This window comes from Equus quagga, chromosome 15 (assembly GCF_021613505.1).
Source record: "Equus quagga isolate Etosha38 chromosome 15, UCLA_HA_Equagga_1.0, whole genome shotgun sequence".
Lineage (NCBI taxonomy): Eukaryota > Metazoa > Chordata > Mammalia > Perissodactyla > Equidae > Equus > Equus quagga.
In genome coordinates this window covers 13,788,885-13,811,667 of record NC_060281.1, presented here as the reverse complement: position 1 = coordinate 13,811,667, position 22,783 = coordinate 13,788,885, and the positions used below count along the sequence as shown (strand labels likewise).

General features: G+C 44.5%; 2 protein-coding genes across 6 annotated transcripts in view; both read left to right on the top strand.

Moving 5' to 3' along the window:
* Positions 1-2,567, top strand: part of LOC124226142 (heterogeneous nuclear ribonucleoprotein A/B-like) — a 5,502-nt gene extending 2,935 nt beyond the window's left edge. Inside the window, exon 5 of one of the 2 annotated variants that reach the window (XM_046638977.1) lies at positions 126-2,567. In XM_046638977.1, coding sequence (XP_046494933.1) covers positions 126-1,622 — 1,497 coding nt within the window. In that variant the 3' untranslated portion in view covers positions 1,623-2,567. The remainder of the gene's footprint in view (positions 1-125) is intronic. The other variant, XM_046638978.1, reaches the window with a different exon arrangement.
* Positions 2,568-4,985: 2,418 nt separating this feature from the next.
* On the top strand, positions 4,986-20,220 carry TMEM14A (transmembrane protein 14A). Of its 4 annotated transcripts, none has more exons than XM_046640511.1 (5): positions 4,986-5,033; positions 10,088-10,173; positions 13,405-13,506; positions 16,182-16,269; positions 17,769-20,220. In XM_046640511.1, the coding sequence occupies exons 2-5, from the start codon at positions 10,104-10,106 to the stop codon at positions 17,806-17,808; spliced, it is 300 nt and encodes a 99-aa protein (XP_046496467.1). In that variant the 5' UTR covers positions 4,986-5,033; positions 10,088-10,103; the 3' UTR covers positions 17,809-20,220. The 4 variants fall into 4 exon arrangements, with proteins under 4 accessions (XP_046496467.1, XP_046496466.1, XP_046496468.1 ...); XM_046640510.1 differs by having other exon boundaries at positions 4,986-5,103; XM_046640512.1 differs by lacking the exon at positions 4,986-5,033 and adding an exon at positions 5,285-5,437.
* The last annotated feature ends 2,563 nt before the right edge of the window (positions 20,221-22,783 follow it).

The following is a 22,783-nucleotide window of genomic DNA, read 5'->3' as shown; positions in this document are numbered from 1 at the left end:
CTGTGGGTTAACTGTTGCACTTTGTATTATATTGCCTGTGGGTTAACTGTTGCACTTTGTATTATATTGAGCTAGTGCTAGTTTAATTTTTTAACATTGTGAATATTGTGACCATGTTTTCGAAGAGGTCAGATAATGAAAATGAGAACGATTATAATACCAATGCAAGCAAGATCCCGTCACCGAAAAAGAAGGCTAAACGACTGTGTTATTTTAATGACAGATGGAAGGACACATACAACTGGATTAGGGAGGTAAATAACCCAAACCGAGCCCTCTGCATGATACGCAGAAAAGAATTTGGGATTGGGCACGGCAGAGAAGGGGATGTGAAAGCACATATGGAGACTGAATCTCACAAGTCCAGGATGAGACAGTCAGGGGCCTCTAAACCGATCAAAAGCGGTTTCATTTCCCGAAAAGACACCAATGTCCAGGCAAAAGTAGCAGCCGCTGAATTAACGTGGGCATACCACGCGAACAGACATGCGCTATCTTACCGCTCCCTTGACTGCTCTATGAAACTGAGCAAGGTGACATTTTCTGATTCAGAGGTCGCAACTAAAATCTCCTGTGGGCGAACGAAAGGAGAAATTTTGATAACCGATGTGCTGGCCCCTTACAGTGTCGAGCTGGTTTTGTCATTTCTCACCAACGGTCATGTTTTCTACAGTCTGTCAACCACAGGCGATGCGCCGAATCACGGCCACAAAAAAATTTTCCCTCTAGCTCTCAGGTACTTTGACTTGAAAAATGGAGTTTCAGATCGTCTCCTTGATTTCTATGAAGATTGTAATGAAACTCCTGAAATACTAAAACAAAAGATTGTTGATATTTTGTCCAAATACAAACTAGATTTAGCTCACCTCTCTGCATGTTCTTCAGACTGTGCCAATGTAAATTTCAGCAAATTCCATTCCGTCTATAAACTTCTTAACGAAGAAAATGGAAAGATCGTACCTCTTCAGTGTCCTGCACGTCTTGTGTACAACACTGCCAAAAAGGGCTGTGATTTGCTTAAATGTGACATTGAGACTTTCATAATGAAAGTTTTGGGTCACTTTTCAGTTTCCTCAAAATGTGCAGAACCACTCAATGAGATTTTTGACTTTATAGAAGTGGGAGGAGATGACGTCTTTAGACATGTGCCTACAAGATGGACGTCCTTGCTGCCAGCCATAGAAAAGATGCTAAAATGTTGGCCAGCCATAAAATCGTATTTTCAAAGCGTGGGACCAGAAGAATGTCCTTTGATTTGGAAATATATTGAGGATGAGAGTGGAGAGAAGGATTGCAGTGAAACAGAAATTTATATGCTGTTTCTCCGAAACTGTCTGATGATCTTTGAAGAGGCCGCCAAGAGCCTAGAAAAGGATGAACTCACTGCGCCTGAGCTGTTTGATATTATGTATAGGTTGAGACAAAAACTCATACAGCGGAAAAATGATTCATTTTTTGGGAATAAGACTGCTTCAGAACTAAAAAAAATGTCACCGGAAAAGGGCAGCCAAGTGAAAGAGGACTTCCTTAATTTCTTTTCTAAAACTGTAACTTATTTGGAAGCCAACTTCGATTTCACCAGTGCCAATTACCTCTGGGCTTTAAAACCATTTTCCCTGTGAAGGAGATGTTTAATTTATGACATCCGGTGTGCTTCAGAGTGTTTAAAAATGACGGATATTTTAGACATGGATAGCCTCTATGATGAATTTATAGATGCAAAAGACCTGATTGACAAACAGCTGGTCTATCCCAACAAGCCCGTGGATTCAAAGTGGGTGGACATTTTTGCAGAAATGGAAACTAATTCCTACAAATTTAAAAACTTGCTGTTACTAGTCAGTAAAATCCTAAGTATTCCATGCTCCAACGCCTTTGTCGAGAGGATACTGAGCTTCACGTCATCACACTGGACTGACACTAGGAATCAGTGTAACGTAGGCTTGAGGAGAGCAGAACTACAAGTCAGAGTGAATTTCCCGTTCGACTGTGTTCAGTTTTACCATTACATAAAGGAAAAGAAGGAGGTCCTAAAAGCTGCAAGCAGCTCAGAAAAGTACTATTGGAAAAGGATGCAGAAAGAATAAAAATATTCTACCGTATCACGGGACAGAAAGAAATGTGTCATTTTTTATTAAATATAGGAAATATCTGTTAGTCCTATTATATTCGTATTCCCCTTTAGAGTCTTACATTATGTATCTTATTTTGATTGCTATATTTGTATTCAAAATATCCAAGCATGTTAGCACAGCAGTATGTGTCTAATTTAGAAATAAACTATACATATATGGGGATGCTTGTTCAAAATTTTTTTCACTGATGAGCAGAGGCCTACGTGATAAGTAGCCTTGTGGGATCTGAAAGAAGAGAAGAATCAAGGACCTGAAGCAGGCTTTTTTTGTTTGTTTAAAAATCAGTAAGACTCAGGGGCCAGAGTGGTGGCGTACTGGTTGAGTTCACATGCTCTGCTTCAGTGGCCCAGGCTTTGTGTGTTCAGATCCCAGGTACAGACCTACACACTGCTCATCAAGCCATGCTGTGGTGGCATCCCACATGCAAAATAGAGGCAGATTGGCACAGATGTTAGCTCAGCGACCATCCTCCTCAAGCAAAAGGAGGAAGGTTGGTAACAGATGTCAGCTCAGGGCCAATCTTCCTCACCAAAAAAAAAAAAAAATTTCATTAAGTCTCCTGTGACTTTGGTTTTTTATGAATCAATCTCCCAAAGCCAGGGTGCCCCTGGAGGAACTGATACAAACCAAGTCTCTGAACATCTGAAAATGAGGCCCAGGCCCAGCATCACAGATCACTCACTGAGGTGTGAACATCCCAAGAGGTCCTGCCCGAGCAGGCGTCTGTCAGTCATCTGGCTCTCAGCCTTTCTCTCCCTTTCTCCAGTTCCACCTGTACACAATACATGGAAACTTACATCACTACAGATTGGGAGCTCTACAAATCCAGAAGGGCCTGAGAATGGAAATCAGGAGGTTGGAGAATTTGGATGGGAAAAAGAAATTGTCACTAGCCTCTAACTAAACTAGCATTTCCTTCCATTAGGAAAACAGGAAAGAAACCACAGCAGTGTTAGTACCCAGGACTCTGTCCTCACTAGGAATCACAGATGCTCGCGGGTTATAGACACCTCAAACTATTGTTCATGCACACCACAACTTGGCAATTATGGTAATTACTGAACCCACTCCTAGATCTTGTAATTTAATAAAGAAGCACATCTATTATATCACAGATTTAAATGTGTAATAATTCGATAACTGTATTTCAATAAAATTGGCTTTCTTGGCAATCCTGTGTATTTTATCTTGTACATTTCTCCAGACTGCCAATGGGGTTGATAGCACATTGGCAGTTAAGAGTCTCTGCCGTGGATCATGAGTAGAAAGCTTTACAAATAGATGGATGAATAGGTGGAATTCAGGTGACTAGACTTTGCTGCACCCTTGCCTTCTGCTCTAACCTTACCATTAGCTGGAGTAGGTGGCAGCTGGTAGCATATGAATTGAGAGGACAGTGGCCCCTTTGCCTCAGAACCTTCCTGTGCCCACATGTCCAAGAGTATGCAATTCCCATAATACACAAAGAGTCATTCTTTTAGGTTTAGGTGAAAATGTAGTAGGGATATCATGAGCCTGTTTCCAGCTTCTTAGACCTCAGGCGTGGAAGGGATGTCAGAGAGCATCTATTTTGAGCATCATCCTATTAATCCAGGCATTGAGGTCCGGGGGAGGTTATTCACCGGGGTCACATGGGTTAAAGATACTGAGGCATTCCCAGAGGGTTTTTAGCTTTATTTTGAATAAGGAAGTTGTTCTGGGAATCTGGAGAGAGAGAGAGAGAGTGAGAGAAGTCTGGGGTAAGGATGGGCATGAAGGGGATGGAAAGGAGAGCTGGGGGAAGTCGGAGCCAGACTTGATACCACTTCCTCCACTCCACATTCCAGTGCCTGCCATCAACTCCCTGTGAATCTTCAGGAATCTTATTAATTCCCCAGGACCAACATAGACTTCTCACAAGTTAGTTACCCCACTTCTCAGAAGCACTTTTAAGCACAAGGAATAGGTTCAGGAAAGAAATGTCACAAGACGTAATGTATATTCTTCGGGTTTATTTTCGGAAATTCTGCTCCTTTCCCCAGGCCCACAGCACACCTAGAGCTGCGTCATGACTCCTAGATGACAGCCTTCTTCATATCTCCGAAGGGCTATTACAGAGGGAAGTGGCTTAGAAGGCAAAACTGGAGTGAGATGAGTTGCTGCCGGGAGGCATAATTCCAAGTCACTTTCAGGTTCATTCCTGGGAACGGATTATGCCGGGACTAGACGGATTGAAAGTGCCCTCCCATTCCGGCACTCTGTACCTTTCCCTACAGATTCTGAAGCCCTGCAAATCGTGGCTTTGGAGTCTAACACCAGGATCCCGGTCTCCCCCGACATCTAGATGAGCCCGCAGATCGTGCACTATATCGCGGTGGCTCGGGCTTTGAAAGCAGACAAACGGGCTCTACGCTTTGCAGCCCACGTAAGACCTGAGACTTTGGACAAGGAAATCACTTCGCCTCTCTGAACCTTAGCTCCCTCCGCTGAAAATGCGGAGTTTCCTGGAGAGTTTGTAAAAGGCCTGCGTTGGCTGTAGACACAAATGTCCCTGGAATGATTACTGAACGTCTTCACGGTTAAAACTCTTTCGTCTTCTGGGATCCCCGCTACGCCGAGATCCCCTTCCTGCGAAGACGTGTCAGTCCCGTTCCCTCCGGCAGGAGGCAGTGGACCTCAACCCCAGCTCAGGGCCCGGGCCGAAAGGGGGCAGGCACAGCCTTTTGGCAGCGGCCGGGCGCTCCAGGCGGTGTAGCCGACCGGCCGCCTCTGCTCTGCCGGGCGGGCGGGGCCGAGCGCGGGAGGGAGAGAGGTGGCGCATGCGCGCAGCGGGAAAGGCGCCGCCCCGAGCCCCGGGCCCCGCCAAGCGCTGGCAGGGTCCGAAGGCTCCGGCGGCGAGCACCGGCTTCCGGACTCCAGGTACGAAGTTTGCCCGCAGCTGGCTGCCGACTGTTCTCTTTTCAGCCTCACGGAGGGCTCGGGGCTGCAGGTGAGCTGTACGCTTCGCAGTCGAGACCTTCCTGTCCTGAATTTTCTTGCAAAAGCGCAGAAATAAACAGACACCGATGCAGAGGACCTTGGGAGGAATTTGCAGGAGATGGGGTCTGCTCTCCCAGGCATCGCTTCTCGCCTCCTCCTGGGAGTGCCCCGAATTTCTTCCTTCTCGCGGTCCTGACTCTCCCACCTTCCCGGAGCTAGGGAGAGGCGGAGGAACGGGTGGGGCTCTGGGACCATTGCACACATGCTTGGCAGGGTTTTAACCTTCCCAGCACCACCCACACTTCGCTCGAAAGTGTGTCTGTCCAGCCCCAAGGAGTTCAAAGGTGGGTAATTGTTGATACTCAACATGTGAAAACGCGTTTTATATCGTAGCTTACGGTAAGTCTCTTCGTGGATTCCCCAAATTTAGAGGCAAGGCGGCGCCCTGTCACCTGGGTTTGTACGCGGTGCAGTAAATCATCTTGCCGCGTTGCACCCAAGAGGCTTTCTGGCTTTTCTAAGGGCGGAGCATCTCGTTTGCGATGGGAGCATGTGATGCGTCCCACATCGCACCCACCCCTGTCCCTTTCATGTTAAGGCAGCCTCTGGCTTTCGTGTGTCCTTTTGGACAGGTCAAATGGTCCTGCCATGGCAAAGGAGCAAGAGGAGTGGGTGCATTTTGTCTGAATTTTCTCTGTGAGTACAGACGCTTCTTGCAAGGTTGCGAATAGATTTATTCTGCCTCTTTAGAACAACACTCAGTTCACTAAACAGATTAACGACCGTCTGTTTCCTGGCATTAGAGCTAAACCCGGGGTAGGTGAGTTAAAGAATGTCTTCCGGGGCCGGTCTGGTGGCCCAGGGGTTAAGTTCGCCCGTTCTGCTTCTTGGCGGCCAGGGTTCGGCAGTTCGGATCCCGGGTGTGGCCATGCCACTGCTTGGCACGCCATGATGTGGTAGGTGTCCCATGTATAAAATAGAGAAAGATGGTCACGGATGTTAGCTCAGGGCCATCTTCCTCAGCAAAAAGAGGAGGACTGGCAGTAGTTAGCTCAGGGCCAGTCTTCCTCCAAAAAAAAAAAAGAATGTCTTCAGGGGGCTGCCCCTGTGGCCAAGTTGTTCAGTTCGGGAGCTGAGCTTCAGCAGCCCAGGGTTTCACCGGGTCGTATGCTGGGCGCCGACCTAGCACGGCTCATCAAGCCATGCCGAGGCGTCCCGCATACCACAACTAGAAGGACCCACAACTAAAAATATGCAGCTATGTACCAGGAGCTTTGGGGAGAAGAAGGAAAAATAGAATCTTAAGAAAAACCCGAAAGAATGTCTTCAGGCAGAAGTTGTTCCGCAGGTTCCCTCACTCATTCACTCATTGAGCAAGTATTTACTAAGCACCTGCCATGTGTGTGACTGTGAGCTTGGTGCTGTGAGGAGGACAAAGAGGAATAGATTCTGAGCTTTGCCCTCAAGGAGCTTGACTGGCTGAGAGGAGAGATAAGCCCAACATACACAACTCTATACCAGGCAGAAGGGGATGGGGCTGCAAGAGAGGGCCAGAGGAAGCGCTGGGGGGCCCAGAGGAGGGGGAAGAACCCGCTTTCGCACCAGGTGGTTGGCTTAGGAGAAAACTAGGTCCCCAAATTACTACCTGATGTTGAGTGATGTCTATATTAAGCTTCAGATCTGTATACGAGGGTGTTTTCCTGACTGCCTGTCGGGCATCTCAGACTGAATATATTTCAGACAGGTCTCATCATTCCTGGTGACCTTCCTCCTGCCCTCACTACACACATACTGCTATTTCAGGGAACAGTGTCACGGCTCCCCTGTCCTCCCCCTCTTAGTGGTCCAAGCCAGAGACCTAGGCATGAGCTGTCTCTGACTCTCCTCCCCCTCACTGCCCTCATCCAGGCGTGTTGATCCCACCTCCTGAAGCTCTCAGTGCCGTTTCTACAGGCCAGGCTGCCGTCATCTCTCCCTTGGTTTACAGCTGCAGCCTCCCAGCTTATCTCCCTGACTGGCTTCACCACAGCCAGGAAGCTCTTGCTGGAATTTACATCTGCCAGTGCCGTCCCCTTCATTCACCGCTCACTGCCCTTGGGACAGAAGAGTCTCCCTTTACAGGGCTGACGTGGGTGGGCCGGCCCTGTCTTTCTCACCAGCCCCGTATCTTTTCACAACCCTCTTGTACTTCTTTCCATTTTGACAACATGCCTTGCTTCCTCATGGCCCTAGGCCTTTGCACATGTTCTCCCTTCTGCCTAGAACACACGCTGCCTTGCTACATGCTTCACTGGGGTTACTCCTCCTCTCCCTAAGGTCCCAGCTGCAACCCTGCTTCCTCCGGGAGGCATTCCGTAGACTCCCAAGCCTCATTAGGTGCTCCTTATTATTATGGCACCCATGCCTCTCCTGTTAGGATGCATTCACATGCCTGCCTCCTCCGCTGTGCTGTACTGTAAGTCCTGGAAGATGAGGCCCATGTAGGAGGGCTTTTCATTGTTTCCTACTGCCTTGCACAAAGAACATGGTCAGTAAATGTGGGCACGCCTCAGAGATTGTGGGTTGGGTTCCAGACCACCATAATAAAGCGAATATGGCAATAAAGTGAGGCACATGAATTTTTTGGTTTCTCAGTGCATACAGAAGTTATGTTTACACTGTACTATAGTCTGTTTCGTGTGCAATGGCATTATGTCTAAAAATACAGTGTGCATACCTTAATTAAAAAATATTTTATTGCTAAAAAATGCTAACCATCATCTGAGCCTTCAGTGAGTTGTGGTCTTTTTGCTGGTGGAGGGTTTGTGAAAAACAGTGTTTGTGAAGCAGTAAAGCGAAGCGCAATAAAACGAGGTGTGCCTGTGGTTGTTAATGGACTTGAGTGTCAATATACGTTGCAATATCATGGTTTGATTCGTTGCATGCCTGATTGTAAATTCTCCCTACCTCAGTGGTTTCCTCAGTTTGCTGGTGTAGTAATGGCCTTACCCACATTAAGCTTAAAAATGGGGGTAAGTGTGAAAGAGAAGAATAACTCTTGTTAGAGTAGCTAATTGTTGAGTATTCCGTATGTTCCAGGCGCTGTTCTCAGTGCTTTACGGGATTAACTCGTTTAATTATCACAACAACTCTGTGAGGTAGGTATTTCAATGGTCCTACTTTACAGGTGGAGAGCTTGAGTTAGAGATAATCAGGAGTGCCTCCTGCTACACAGCTAGTAGTTTGTGGCGTCAGGTTTGGAGCCAAGCATACCTTGTGGAACATGTTTAACTCTTTGAGAAAGACATTAAGTAGGGCTGAGCATGAGATGCTCATAGGGCTAAAGGTGGTCAGTCACCAGATGGAAGACAGTGCAGTGTGGTCACGACTTTAACCCAAGAAGCCAAGCAGATGTGATTAATCCAGAATTTAAAACTCTGAAGAACATAAGTTTCACCTGCATATTCACTTTTTCCAGCCAGCCAACTCAGTTATCAGAGGTATTACTGTTAGTGGTTAGGAATGAGACTTCTCTGAGGCTGAAATCTTGGTTCTGCTGTGTAACCTCGGAGATGTTGCTTGCCTTCTCTGTGCCTCAGTCTCCTCATCTGGAAAATGGGGATAAGAATGATAGTACTTACCTTGTAGGGTTGTGGTCACGATTAAAGAAGTTGGTACATGTACGGCCTCAGAATGGTGCCTAGCACGTGGTAATTACTCTGAAACATCCTTGCTGTTAGTATTTGTTTATCCATCACTCAGTCAACAGCGGTTTTTGAACACAGGTCCTCCCTCCGTGTTCGGTCCCACTGTACCGCTGCTTGGGGACAGGTGAGCTCTCTTGTTCTAATTCTCCTTCCCGCAGATGCTGAGGGTTTTTCGGTGTGGCCTTGTTTTCACTGTCATCGTCTCCTCCTGTGCCTCAGGTTCTCTCCCCTCAGACCCTTCCTCACAGTATGTTCTCACTTCCTCTCCGAGATAAGCTCAGAACCCTTTTCCGTTGTTCTGGAAAGCACCACCAGGAGTCTTGGAATTTAAAGAGCTGCAGGGAACTTTCGAGTTCATCTCCTGTTTCCCTCACTTTGGGGGGATGCTGGCATAGGGATGGGGTGTGACCAAGGACCAAGAGCCGGCCAGTGACCAGTAGCCCCGTCTCCAGTCTCCAGCCTGTCGCTGGTACGATTTCTCCTACATCTTAGAGAATGGTGGGCAGGGTTTCAGCAGAACTTCTCACCACTGGATGTGTGTCATCTGCTGCTCTGATGCCCCATAGGATGTCATTGTCCTTCAGTTCACCTCATGCCAGGACTTTGTTATATCCCTTAGTGATTTGCTGTCGATTAAGCGTTGGTGTCTCTGCCACCACAGAAGAGCCTCTCATAACAAAGCTGGTGACAAAGCAAATGTTTAAAGTGAAACTTTGGTTCGATCAGCAAACAAACGTCCGTGTCACCCCTTTTCTGGTCTTCACTGTGAGGAGGATAGGGCGAGGCATATCTGTCCAAATACCAAGGATTCGAGAATGGTTTCTGAAGTCAAGGGATTTAGAGGAGGAAGAGCAGTTTGCTCCAGACCAGTTGGGTGGTGCAGGCTAGATTGGTTCAGGAGGCTGGGGGGTCGTTAAGAAGGGCTGAAGTCGGGGAGAAGCGTCAGAGGGATGGTTGGGGTTTGTTGTGGAGAGGGAGGGCGTTCCAGGAACGGAAGTGAAAAGTGAAGATTGTGGTGTTACAGAGAGCAGGAGACTGCTTTGGGGAAGTGGAAGGAAATAGACAGCTGAGGGCACAGCGGGGCTTGAAGGCCAGGAGGATCAACCCGAGGTGCCCCTGGCTGTGCTTGAGGGAGGAGGATGTGGGGCGTAGGTGAGTGCCGGAACAGATGAAGATCTGGCTTCCCTTTTTTGGTAGACTAGAGAAACTAATTTCTGTAATTCTGTGGAATGCATATCATTTTTATATACATTTGCTCCCTCAAACTCTTTTTATTTTCTAACATTTGTCCCTTCCCCCTGGTTTTAGCGTTGCAGCCTTGCCAATGGACCTTGTGGGTTTTGGTTATGCAGCCCTTGTGACATTTGGAAGCATTTTGGGATATAAGCGGAGAGGTAAGCCTGAATCAGGTTTTTCATCAAAAGGACTAGGTGGGGGTTGGTGGTGGTGCTGGGATCAGCTGAGGGTCTGTAAGTAGGACACGAAGCTAAAGATGTCCTGGAGGTGGCTGAGGACCAGCATGTCGTAGAGGGGATTTGGGGAAGGGAGGGGGTGGTGTGGGGCTGGGCATGACAGAGCATTCCAACCTGGGGTTCTGGGCCTCTCTCCTCTACCCAATTCTAGTTTGACCTGTCATTGTCGATTCCATCATTAATTGATTTAACCTCCCTAGGGCTACTCGCTTATTATCAAATGAGGATTTTTTTTGTTTATGTACTCATAGTGTCAAAAAACTGAATTATGTTGATATTGTGTGTTGCAAAGGAAAATTCATTAAAATCTTAGATATTATATCTGAAGTAAGTTGTCTCTTCATCACTGTCAAAAAGAGGGAAAAAAAACCCAGTTGATAAATAAAGGGTTTTCATGGAGAAAAATGAAAGGTCAGGTTTTATATTTTACTTTGTTTGAAGGTAGAAGATTTATAGTCCTGCTGTCTCATATTTCCATTTCTTATAATTTTATGAAATTTTAAAATTGAATATTTTTTGAAATGTATATTTCAAGGAGTGTTATATTTTGTGACATTGGTGGACTTGAGTTTGAGTGAAGAAGCCAGGTCTACACAGCTTTCAGAGTTACTCCCTTCTTTAGAGATTGCTAAGAAGTCCACGGCCAGAAGCTCAGTTCTCTCCCGGGGCTGCGGGGCTGGCAGGTGAGACTAGGTTATCTTCTAAGATTCCTGTGAGCCTGTCATTCACCCTGGATTTTGGTTGGTGGTTCTTATTTTCTCTCTCAGTATGTGTAGCATCACGGATATGTATTTGATGGGGAAAAAACGATGGCGCCAAAGTAAGACCTGTAAACAACTACTCAAAAGTTGATGGTTCATAATCTACTTTAAAGGGAACTCAGTTTAAAGTCCTCTTAGGATTGTTGTTCACAAACCTTTTCATTGTCAAAGACATGTCTGAATAACCTCTGTCATAGAACAGAAAAGAGCCTCTGGACATTTTTGCTTGCCTCTTAGAGGGGTGGGAAGAAGGAAGAGCGTGCGCACATGTATGCGTGTGTCTGTGTGTGCGTGTTGGAGTGGCTGGGATGGGCCGGGGTGGGGAGAGGAGAGGGTTGCTTTGCTATTCCAAGCCACATCTCTTCAGGAACAAATGAAATCACGGGAACTGTAAGGTGTCCGATATCAGGGCCCTGATGCCCGGCTGCACAATATGGTTCCTTGGCCTCCTGCAAGAGCCCCCCACTAAGGGATCCTGGGAGCCCCTGGGGGTCCACATGTGTTCACAGAGGAGCCCACTCTTGTCGTGTAGTGTGGGTTAAGAGCACAGGCCACAGAATCAAGCATTCTTACATTCTGCTCTTGACACTACCACTTACAGCTCAGATACTCACGTGAGTTGTTTTAACTTCCAGGCTTCAGGTCCTCAATGTAAATTAATCTGTTAGGATTAAATAAGATATTGTGTGTAACACATTTCACATGGTGCCTGGCGCAGAGTAAATGTTTAATATGCTTGTTGTTTCTGCTGCTACTGCGCTGCCAGTGGGAGGTTGGGGGTGGGGGTGGGGCCGCTCCTGGGCAGCTTCCTGCTCTGCAGGGCCCCCGCCTGCACCTTTCAGCTCCTTTGAGAACTCCGATTCCAAGACCTCCCCACCCAGACCCGCATCCGAGGAAATGGGTTGGGGAGAGCTTGGAGCTCCTTTTTGGTGGCCCCACCGTGGGCCATGAACTTCTTCCACAGGACCTTTGCCCCCTTCCCCAGCAGTGGCTTTCTTGTCGGGTGGAGCCCACAGCCCCTGCTCCTTCCTCACGCAGGATGAGTTCTCCCCAGCACCTTCCCAGTTCTCATCCGCGTGGCCGCTGGGAGCCTGCCCTGTCCCTGCTGTTGGCTGTCTGGTCTCACCAAGACTCAAGTGCAGATGCTGCCACGCCCCGCCCCCCCCCCCCCACCCCCCGACTTAAGGCAGGAGGACAGCAGTGCAGAAATCCTGAGGGTGTCCAGAAAAGAGGCAGAGAGTCTCTAGGTGAGAAAGCACCTTGACGGCGACCTAGTCATGCTTTCCAGAAAACGCTTAATCTCCTCAACTGTGACCTTCTCTGACTTCTGCTTGGACATGATCCCTGACGGGGCGCCCAGGCGTGCATCTCCTCAGGGTTTATCTAGTGCTGCCTACAGACCCGGCACTGTTTCAGGCCCTGGGAAAACAGCAGTGAGCAAAAAGACATGGCGCTCACAAGCAAGTGGGGGAGACTGACATTAAATACATGAACAGGCTTATAAACATATGATGAGTAATGGTGGCCTCGCTCAGCCCGGGCAGGTCAGAGAAGGCATCTCTAAGGAACCTACCCTTAGAGAGATGCCCGAAGGGGAGCTGCAGTTGACCAGGTGAACAGTGAGGGGAAGAGCAGTCTAGGCAAGGAACAGCATGTCTGGAAGCCAGGAGGAATAAAGAGTCTGGCGTGTTCAGGGAACTGAAAGAAGCTCCAGGGCTCCAACAACGGAGCAAACCTGAGTTCTTTCCTGTGTGCAGTGGGAAGCACTGAGGGTCTTTAATGAGAGGAGCGCCCTGTCTAGGTGTATGTTTTTAAAAGATCATATTGTGGTTTGGAGAATAGATTTGAGGGGGGTGGGAGGGAACAATGGTGACTCAGTACTTGTTGCTGTTCATCCCTGAGTCATAACATCTTGAGGCTGGAAGGTTTGTGAATTATTCAGGACAGAACCATCGCTTGGTTTGCACAAGATTTCTCCCTCTACCTCTATGAGCTAAAGATACGTTTGCGTATTAATTTCATCATCACAACCTCAGAGTAAAAAGATGGAGGCAAGGAGACTAGAGAAAAAAAAATGAAGGGCGTAAAGAAGTCAACCAATCACCCAAGATGATGCAATCAATGTGAAAACCCCTCCTACAAGGCAGGCTTTCTTATTCCCTCTATCATATCTAACAGCACTGCTGTGTGCTTAGGGTTCCTCTGCCCTGCATTTCAGGTTCAGCATGAGATGGGCATTTGGAAATTATCCGTGAATAGGCCAACTTAATTTGGCTTTGTGCAGTTACAATGCCCAAGCAGAAATGCATTTGGAGGTGTGTGTATCATACTGGAAGCCAATTCCTTTCATTTGAGGATTCCCTTTCTGAACCCCCCCTTTTTTTTTTTCCAGGTGGCGTTCCATCTTTGATTGCTGGTCTTTTTGTTGGATTTTTGGCTGCCTATGGCGCTTACCGTGTCTCCAATGACAAACGAGATGTAAAACTGTCACTGTGTAAGTGAGGCATTTTTCCCAGTTATGGAGAATCGACCCTTGGGGGTGGCTTTTTTGATCCCCTCTGCTAGGTGTAGTAGAAGCTACGTAGTGAGACACAGGCACATGGCCCTACGCGTGTGTCAAGACTGATCACAATTCTTGTTCCTTTCTAGACAGACCTGATCAAAAAAATGGTATTGCTGGTTAGGGAGCTATGGGCTCACTCTGCTCGCTGCCATCTGAGCCAATTAGTCACAACGAGTTCAGAGATTGAGAAAGGAAGTTTTTACTCCATTAGCCGGTGTGATCGGAAGATGGGAGACTAATGTCTCAAAAAACCCATCTTAAAGAATTACAGAACCTTGAGTCAGTTATATCGGGAAAATGGGCAGTATGGAGGGGGTTAGAGGTGTCGGCCTTCATGTGTGGCGGACTCCAGGGTCCCTTGTTGTTCTGCTGTCGGTGATGATGAACATCCTACAGGTGTTCCTGCTTCCTGGAGGCCTTCTTATTCATTGGGAAAATTTAAGATTGTTAAGGACAAAGTTATCAGAGTACCTCAGCAGGGGGATGTGCACAGGATCAGGGCCAGAAAGTCATGAAAGCGTGTAGTAATTTATGATGATTACATGCTAGAAGGATTTTAACTAGGAAAGGGTCATTTAGTGTAACACATTGGCCTCACTTATGCTCACATACGCTACCAGACCTTCCAACTTAGAAGAATATTTCTATAAGACTTGATTATTAGAAAAATAGGGGGCTGGCCCAGTGGTGCAGTGGTTAAGTGCACATGTTCTGCTTTGGTGGCCCGGGGTTCGCCAGTTCGGATCCCGGGTGTGGACCTACGTACCACTTGGCACGCCATGCTGTGGCAGGCATCCCACATATAATGTAGAGGGAGATGGGCACGGATGTTAGCTCAGGGCCAGTCTTCTCAGCAAAAAGAGGAGGATTGGCAGCAGATGTTAGCTCAGGGCTAATCTTCCTCAAAACAAAAAATAAGTAAAACAAAATTAGAAGAAGCAAGGAATTACGCCCAGATTCTTGGCTAACTCTCTTAAGTGTGTATTAGTGTCATTTTTTGTGTTGCTATGGAAGTACCTGAAGAGAGACAGCTTTGCATTGTTTTACTAATTCACACACAGCTTTTAGACCTTGCTTTGCTTTAAGACTTAATCCGGAAAAGCAAGGTTGACCCTTTTTTTAGCTTCTTCCTTTGTTCAGCTTAGTAGGGGAATCTCCACAGAGAAAATGGAACCCTGTGTGTGTTTAAAGCCCCCGAGACACTTGGCTTTCTTTTGTGTAGCTTGAAAGAGAAATACAGTGAAGATCTGGAAAACTACACCAAGGAATTCTCTCTGTTTAAATTGATTAATTTTTCCAGGTGCCCTGGTGGGGTATGGAAGAAAATACCAATGAAGACAAGTTGTATCAGTTCTGTATTTGGGGGAGAGAGAAATTTAGTGGCCTTTCTTCTTTCCTGATTTTAAATAGGAGCGAGGGATGGTTTTAATAATAAAATTGTGTCAGAAGACAAAAATCTATCAGCAAGATACAAATATGTTGGGCTTTTTATTCATATGCACGTAAATAGTTCACATATGTTCATTCAGTCATTTTGCTTTTATATTAGCAAAGTATTTTTCCTTGAAAGCTGTTCTTCTTTTTTAAAGATTTTATTTTTTCCTTTTTCTCCCCAAAGCCTCCCAGTACATAGTTGTATATTCTTCGTTGTGGGTCCTTCTAGTTGTGGCATGAGGGATGCTGCCTCAGCGTGGTTTGATGAGCAGTGCCATGTCCGCGCCCAGGATTCGAACCAATGAAACACTGGGCCGCCTGCAGCGGAGCGCGCGAACTTAACCACTCGGCCATGGGGCCAGCCCCGAAAACTGTTCTTAAATTGTGACTTCAATGCCCTGATCTGTTACATAAAACTACCTCTCTCTTCATATTGGTTCAGCTCCTAAAAAGCTGGTATGATGCTTCTGATTATAATATTATTAGTTAGACTATTGTTATTTAGTCTCCAGGCATTGAATTTTCCAAAATGGAATGCTACAAAATAAATAACTTTCTTCCTGGTATGATTTTATTAAACAGGTCTTACTTTAAAAAAAGATAGCAGGTCTGGCCCTGGTGGCCCAGTGGTTAAGTTCAGTGCACTCTGCTTCGGTGGCCTGGGTTCAGTTCCTGGGTGTGGATCTACACTGCTCACTGGCAGCAATGCCGTGGTGGCGACCTGCTTACTAAAACATAGAGGAAGATTGACACAGATGTTAGCTCAGGGCAGATCTTCCTCAGCACACAAAAAAACCAAAAGATGCTGATGATTTCCTCACATTCAGTTAACTAAACACTAATTGAGTATCTCCTGTGGGCCCTGGTACACTGCCTGACGTTCCTGAGGAAAGCTGAATAAGACACAGTCCTAGTCTTCAAGGAGTATGCTATAAATAGAAATTTGAGTTAGAAAAAGACTTTTTCTCTTGACGGCATTTCAGGAATGGATTTTAACATGCTTGTTTACTCAGGAATCTTTTGATGAGTTAGTTTATAAAGTGTCTTGATAGAGTACATTTTCTTTTCAAGAAAATAGCAACTCAGTGCTTCCACACAGTCGTAGTTACATTAGAAAGTGCACGCTGAGGGCAGGTGTGAAACTCTGGCTCACGCGTTGGCTTGGTGTCCAGTTACAGCTTTCTTCCTGGCCACCATCATGGGTGTGAGGTTTAAAAGATCCAAGAAAATAATGCCGGCTGGGCTGGTTGCAGGTTTAAGGTAAGAAAAACTATTTTGATCTATATTTTCCTCTGTCGTCATATTGAAGTGCTGAATTTTTGGCAAAAGTCAGCTTTAGTTTGAAAGGTCGAAGTAGTTTTTACTACAATAAGCATGAGTGGAGACACCCTGAGATACCGTGCGTTTGTTCAGTCTGCGGTGTTGACGTGCCCGTGCGCATGCTGGCACATACCCTTACGGTGGCCGTAGCATCTGATCAGGTGTCCACACGTGCCTTCTTCAGGGTAAAGAGCTAAATTCGGCCTCATTGTCCTCAAGACTCACCCATCTGAGACGGTCAGGTATTTGCTTAAATCTGATGCTCAGTCTCTCGCAGAGACACTAGGCCAGAGGGACAGACTGCTGTAGTTATCTTGAGTTTTTAAGGGAGAAAAACTTAATATTTTTTTGAAAGGTAAATGAGGAGCCTCAAGTTTCCGTTAATTTAATCACAGTATTTCTATCCATGAGATTAAGCATGTTACCAGGTAAAAATGCCTAGGTAGCATGTTTGATTCCTCCTGGAAGCTGTGTTTATACATTGAAAGCCATAAGCATGTTTGTTTCCTTTGATAGACATTTCTACTTTTTGGAAATTGTTCCAAGGAAATAATGAGGTATATACAAAGGCTGGTGTTTATTGCAGCTTATTTCTAATGGAAGAGACATGATAAAGTGAACAATTAGAAACAACCTGAAAGTTCATCAGTAAGGAAGTTTCACTCATGTTCAATGAATGGAGTATTGAGCAGGCGTTACATGTCATTTTTCCAGAAAGTATTTAGTGGCGTTGGGAATCTTAATGATGTAGGAGATTAAAAACAGGATGAAAACAACCAAATATAGCGTGATCTCAAGTTTTAAAAATCTGTATGGAAAAGCAAGATAGAATGAAATACTTTGAACTATTAGTAGTGTTTATCTATGAGTGGTAGTGTAATGAGTAATTTTCTTCTTTCTCCTTTTCTATATAATTTTCTAGTACGGCTATGTATTATGTTTATGATTTAAGGGAAAAAAATGTGATTACAAAAGTCTGCTTTCCAGTTGTGGGCCTGTTCTAAAAATGAGATGTGGTGGTTGAAGGCATCAGAAGTCAGGTTTTTGGGTCAAGAAGACGCCAATCAATGGAAAGTGGCTGAGGTTGTAATAATGACCCCCAAATTGCCCCTTGATTATTTTTTCAAGTTGCTTGACTTTACTGGCTTTTGAGTTTCGAGTTTCCTTCCAAACCTTTCTCTTAGGAACCTCCATCCTGGATTTTCAGAACAGTGAGTTCTGATTTTCCTCATTCATTCAGTGAACAGTTTTAAGTGGCTAATTTGGTTCTGTCTGGGAAGTTCAAATACAGCCATAATGAGGTCACCCCTGCCCCAAGGAGCAGAAGTCGGAGGGAACTGGAGCTCCAGTTTGGTAACAGAACAGGTTAGGGGAGCCCCGACCCGTTCTGTCTACGCTGCGTCGATGTGACTGCCCGCCTCTCTTTTATTTTCATCCAGCCTCCTGATGATTCTGAGACTTGTCTTTCTGCTGCTCTGAGAATCGGAGGAACCGAACACTCACTTCCCGTCATTCTGCACCGTCCGGCAGAGCATACGCTATGTATTTAAAAGATAAATTTGATATGGAATGTTTAGTGTCTTGTTTTATGTTAGAAACAAAAGACACACTGTCACCTCTAATATGAACACCAGTTTGATGTGTTTTTTTTTAAACAAAAACTTTGTTTTCCAGTTGTTGGGTCCTGTTTTCATTAAAGATGTCTAATGAATTGTGATACGCTTTCATTTGCATCTCTAGTTTTATATGTGTGGTGTTTTTTAATAATTCCAAATGCACATCTGAAGAAAGTTTACATTAAACCGCAGCTTATCGGATAATGGAATGCACTCAGTGGACTGCCCAGAACGCTGATGTATCAATTTGTCATTTGTGTTATATTAGAAATTATTAGAAATTGTATTTTTTCTGTTTTAATTGTATTGCTGCCATTGTTATTTTTTCCTTTGAAAAATCCATTCTCAGCACAGTGTGTACTAACAATGTATTTAGTATTCAGATAAAAGGCACTCTGTTTTGAGCCTATTCCTTTCATTTTAGTGTCTTCTCTGTATACACAAATCATCCTTGATATTTAAAAGTTCGATTATTAATGAAAGAGGTTGGGAAGGAGGGTTATTTAAGCCAGAACTCTTCCTCAGGAACAAGTATTCTCTTTTTCTCTCTTTCTGTGAAACAGTAATAAGTCTGAAACAAAAATGATTTTGTGTCAGATTGCCACTTCCTTTTTGGGCACCGTTCTGACTTTTAGTGCCCAGCGCACTTTGAGGGCCCAGCCTGACCATCAGGAGACTGGAGCCCAGCCCGACTCTTGCTGACCGGATGATCTTCGGAGGTCATTTCCTCTCTCTGGGTCCCAGTCTCTCTTCCTTAAGGCAGTATTTGGACTAAATGATCGACAAGACCCCTTAGAGCTCTAAAGATCCGCATTTTTGGTCCTGTTGGCTCTGTGCAGTGGTTCAGATTGCAAATCCTTTCTTTAAATGAAACGGTGGGTGGAGCTCCCAGCTGACAACAGCCGAGTGGATAGGTTGTGTTCAGTCACCTTGCCCAATTCACTTTCAAGGAGGTGGTTAAACTTCTGGTGATAAGTAATTCAATTCAGGAAAGAAAGAAAGAAAAACACTACTAATTTTACCAAATAGGAAACCCAAACAAAATCCTGTGATATACTTTGAACATATCCAACCCTCCCCCCCCAAAAAAAGAAAATCCCTCTAATCCTAATGGTGCCAAAGAGCTTGTTACACAAGCAGGTTGTCACTGGGGCGTTCCACACACTTGCTGAGTGTCAAAGGTGATGGAGAAAGACCATCAGATTCTGACAGCCGACAGCTTATACTCAACTGTGATTAGGATCCTGAAGTAGAAACTAAATGAGAACTTGATCCTAGAAATATATACTGTATGTGTAAAATACTCTAGTGAGTGAAAGGGTAAGAAACTAGTCTGAAGCTGTGCTGTGTCCTGGACTTTTCCCAAAAGGTGGTGGGAGCGGGTAGTGGTGATGTGTGTGTGCTTTTTTGGTTGGTTTTTAAACAAATCCGTCATATCCATTTGCTTACTTATGACTTTTCTCTTTTGCAATAGGTAGGATGCAGAAGAATTCTTTTTTGGGTCATTCTGATTAATTGGTGTTTTCCTGTCTTACGAAAAACAAAAGGTTTTTGTCTGATTTATGACAAGTATTAGGTAGTTTATTTCCTTATGCTTTTTATCACTTTATTAAAATGGCCTTATGATTTCCTTCTGGGTACTGCTACAAATGCGAAGGGGAACAGTTTACTGAGTTCCTTAGACCTCATTTGTTAATACTCCGCTACTATAGTGCCCATGTTTTTAAGAAACATGCCACGTTCAGATTTGAAAATACTCTTCACAGTTTCAATGGAGTCTTCATCTAGGGGAGGCTTCCTCTGGCTTCCAGGCTGGAGAAATTTGTTAATTGTGGGGATGTGGCTGATTCTGGCTTTGAATTCCTAAAATGCAAAAGTATACTAAGTATACTATTCATGAGAAGAGAATATAGCAAAATAAACAAAGTAAAATATAAACAAGGCACATTTTTGCATAAGAGAAAAAGTGTTTGTATTTCTCATTGCTGGTAGAGGCAGGAGATAAAATGGAATTTTTATACATTTTGTGGCATTGCAACGTGATGCTCCCCTTGTAGAAAGCAAGTTAGCAGTATTTCTCAAGAACCACAAAATGTTCATATGCTGTAACCAAGTGATCCTATTGTTAAAATTGTATCCTAATGATGTAATCTTGAATGTGGAAAAATCCATACCCATGAAGATGCTGTTGTAACATTATTTACAAAAGTAAATATTCCAGAGTATCCTGATGTATAACTAATAAAGAGAAGTCCTCATTTTTATTATATCTTAAGCATTTGTTCATGTTGTTATGTACTCTTTGAAATTGTAACTAAGTGGCTGCATAAAATTCTGTATGATGGATATAGCCTCATTAGTTAGGTATTGAAAAATTAGGTCGTTTGCAATTTTCATTATTTAAAATAAGATTATTCTGAGCACAATAAATGGAGTATTATATAACTGTGAAAATTTTCAAAAATATGTATAAAACAGACTTCATTGTATAAAAATGAGGCAGACTAACAATACCAAAACATGCTTATAATGTATTGTGAAGTGGAAAATCGAGGCTGCAGAATTATCATAACTCAGATTACAACTATTTTAAATAAGTATATTGTTAAAAGGCTGTAAAGAAATCTACCAACATAGCAAAGTATTTTAGAATCCAGGCCGTGGAAGCAAAGGTTTGAGTGCCAGCCCTGTCACCTGCTAACAGTGCAACCTAGGGAAAGTTACTTAACCCCTCTGTGTCTCCTTTCCTATCTACTCTGAGGATGGAATAAAATAAATGAAGTCATGTGCATTCAGTGCTTGGGACAATGCTTGGCATGTAGTAAGAGCAGAGTCAACGGTTATGGTTATTAAATAATGGCTATGTTAGGATTATATTAAGTGTTTTCCCCTCACCTTATCTAGAGGTAAGCGGCCACTTTTGAGTTTCTACTACATTCCAGGCAAAGTCTTTGAGATGTAACTCCTGCAAGAAGCCTGCCTTAAATCCCCATGCTGGCCTGGGTGACTCTCATCTACTTTCCCGGATCATTTTACTTTTTAATTTGCCACATTATGTAGAGGTTATCTCTGTGCTTGTCTCCCCCACTAGGTGTGGTCCTTGAGGGCATCTGTATCTCTAGTACAGGTTTTGGCATAAAGAAGTCAGCAGGTTCTTAAGTGATAATGAATGACTGAAAGAATAAATGAATGATACACATTCATTCTCCCTGTGGTTCCTGGGAGCCGTTTGGGTAGCATGACCTGTAGCGGAGGGAAGCCCGAGAGGGTGCTGGGTTTGCACTCTTCAGTCATTAGGATGACTTCAAGGAGCCGCATATCAGCCCAGCTCAGCCAACTGCCCACGAGAAAATCTTGCCCATGGTCTCTCAGTGCGTGCGTGATAGTTGAGAAGGAGAGGATAGAGGATTCGGGGGCATACCTAGCATAGAATTTAAAGTCAGCGTGATTTGGCAGAATGTCTTCTAGAAGTTGAGAAACTGGTTCCTGATCTATTCTGTGCCACTGGCTGTGTGAGCTGAATAAACTCCATCTCTCTGAGGGCTTCAGTTTATTCACCTAAAAGAGGTGGATAGCTTAAATCCTCCTCACGTATTCTCAGCCCTGGAGACAGCTCAATCTCGTGGCCTTCGTGTTCATTCCATCTCCCTGTACCTACTCTACGAATCTTCACGAACGGTTTCCCCACCGTAGCCTGGCTTGGTGGCTCTTCCAGGTCCGTGGTGATATTCTCTCCTGGCACCATCTCAGGGCAGGTTCCTTAGCTGTGCTGCTCTTTGCAGGGAGAATGTCATTCTCACGGGAACCCAAACCTCTTTTATAAGCAAATTTTCTTCTAATAGGGTCCTGACTTATGGGTCACTTTAAGTCAAAATCAATTGAATACAAAATGAAAGATTGGAGTTGGAGGACACTAAGGTATATTTTAGCCCTAAAATTCTATGATTTCGTGATGGTTGGGCATGGGATCAGGAGTTAGAAAGACTTGAGTACAGGCTCCAACTTTGTATGACATTGGGCAACTTGTTTGCTTCCTTAAGCTCTGGTTGCCTCATCTGTATGGGGATAAAGCTCTTTCATGGGGTTCTTATTATGATGAGATGGGACCAAGCCTGCAAAATGCGTAGCACAGCTCTTGACATGTACGTAGTAAGCCCTTGGTAGAGGGGAGCCCTCATTACAATTAGCTAGCGCTGTTAGTGATGATGTTATTGTTACTATTTTTAGCCAGGAGGGAAATCTCTGTACTTTGTTGTATCCCACAGCAGAAACTTCAGTCATTGGGAAGGGTGGTGTTAATCATCCATTCCCTTGTCAGTATTGGAAAAATTATAAGATAAAAATCTCTTCAGTTATATGCTAATTACAAAGGAGTGTGTTATCTTTTAAGTGCTTTTGAAGGAATGATTTGGAGAAAGCCTGAAGTATAGACTATTCACAGTTTGATTCATCTTCCATCTTGGACCAACGGGACTGATAACTCAGTAAGTGTACCTAAGAGCAAGTACCACCTTGGAAGTTAGAGTATCTATAATCAAATATGTAAGTATCGATTACATAATCTGCATTACATGCTAGGCTCTAACATTGTTGATCTGATAAATATTTTTTAATGTATGTATTAAATCATTCAGTCCAAATTATCATTACTTAACCCAGAAAGGATGGATTAAACCAGCATTGCAAGTGAGTTTGGAAAACTTACCTGGCTCATGTTTTACCAAACTCTAACATTTTTCATGATCCTTTCCTGCATTTACTGATTTTACGATGAAAGCATCTGGAGAACAAGAGCATTGATAACTAAAGTCATCCAACCCTTGTATTAGGGGTGGCAC

Excerpts from the sequence above, each read along its gene's own strand:
- TMEM14A (XM_046640509.1), top strand. The coding sequence starts at position 5,731 with ATGGTCCTGCCATGGCAAAGGAGCAAGAGGAGTGGGTGCATTTTGTCT. Across the intron at positions 5,790-10,087 it reads ATTTTGTCTGAATTTTCTCT|CGTTGCAGCCTTGCCAATGG; the intron begins GTGAGTACAGAC and ends CCCTGGTTTTAG. Across the intron at positions 13,507-16,181 it reads AGATGTAAAACTGTCACTGT|TTACAGCTTTCTTCCTGGCC; the intron begins GTAAGTGAGGCA and ends CTTGGTGTCCAG.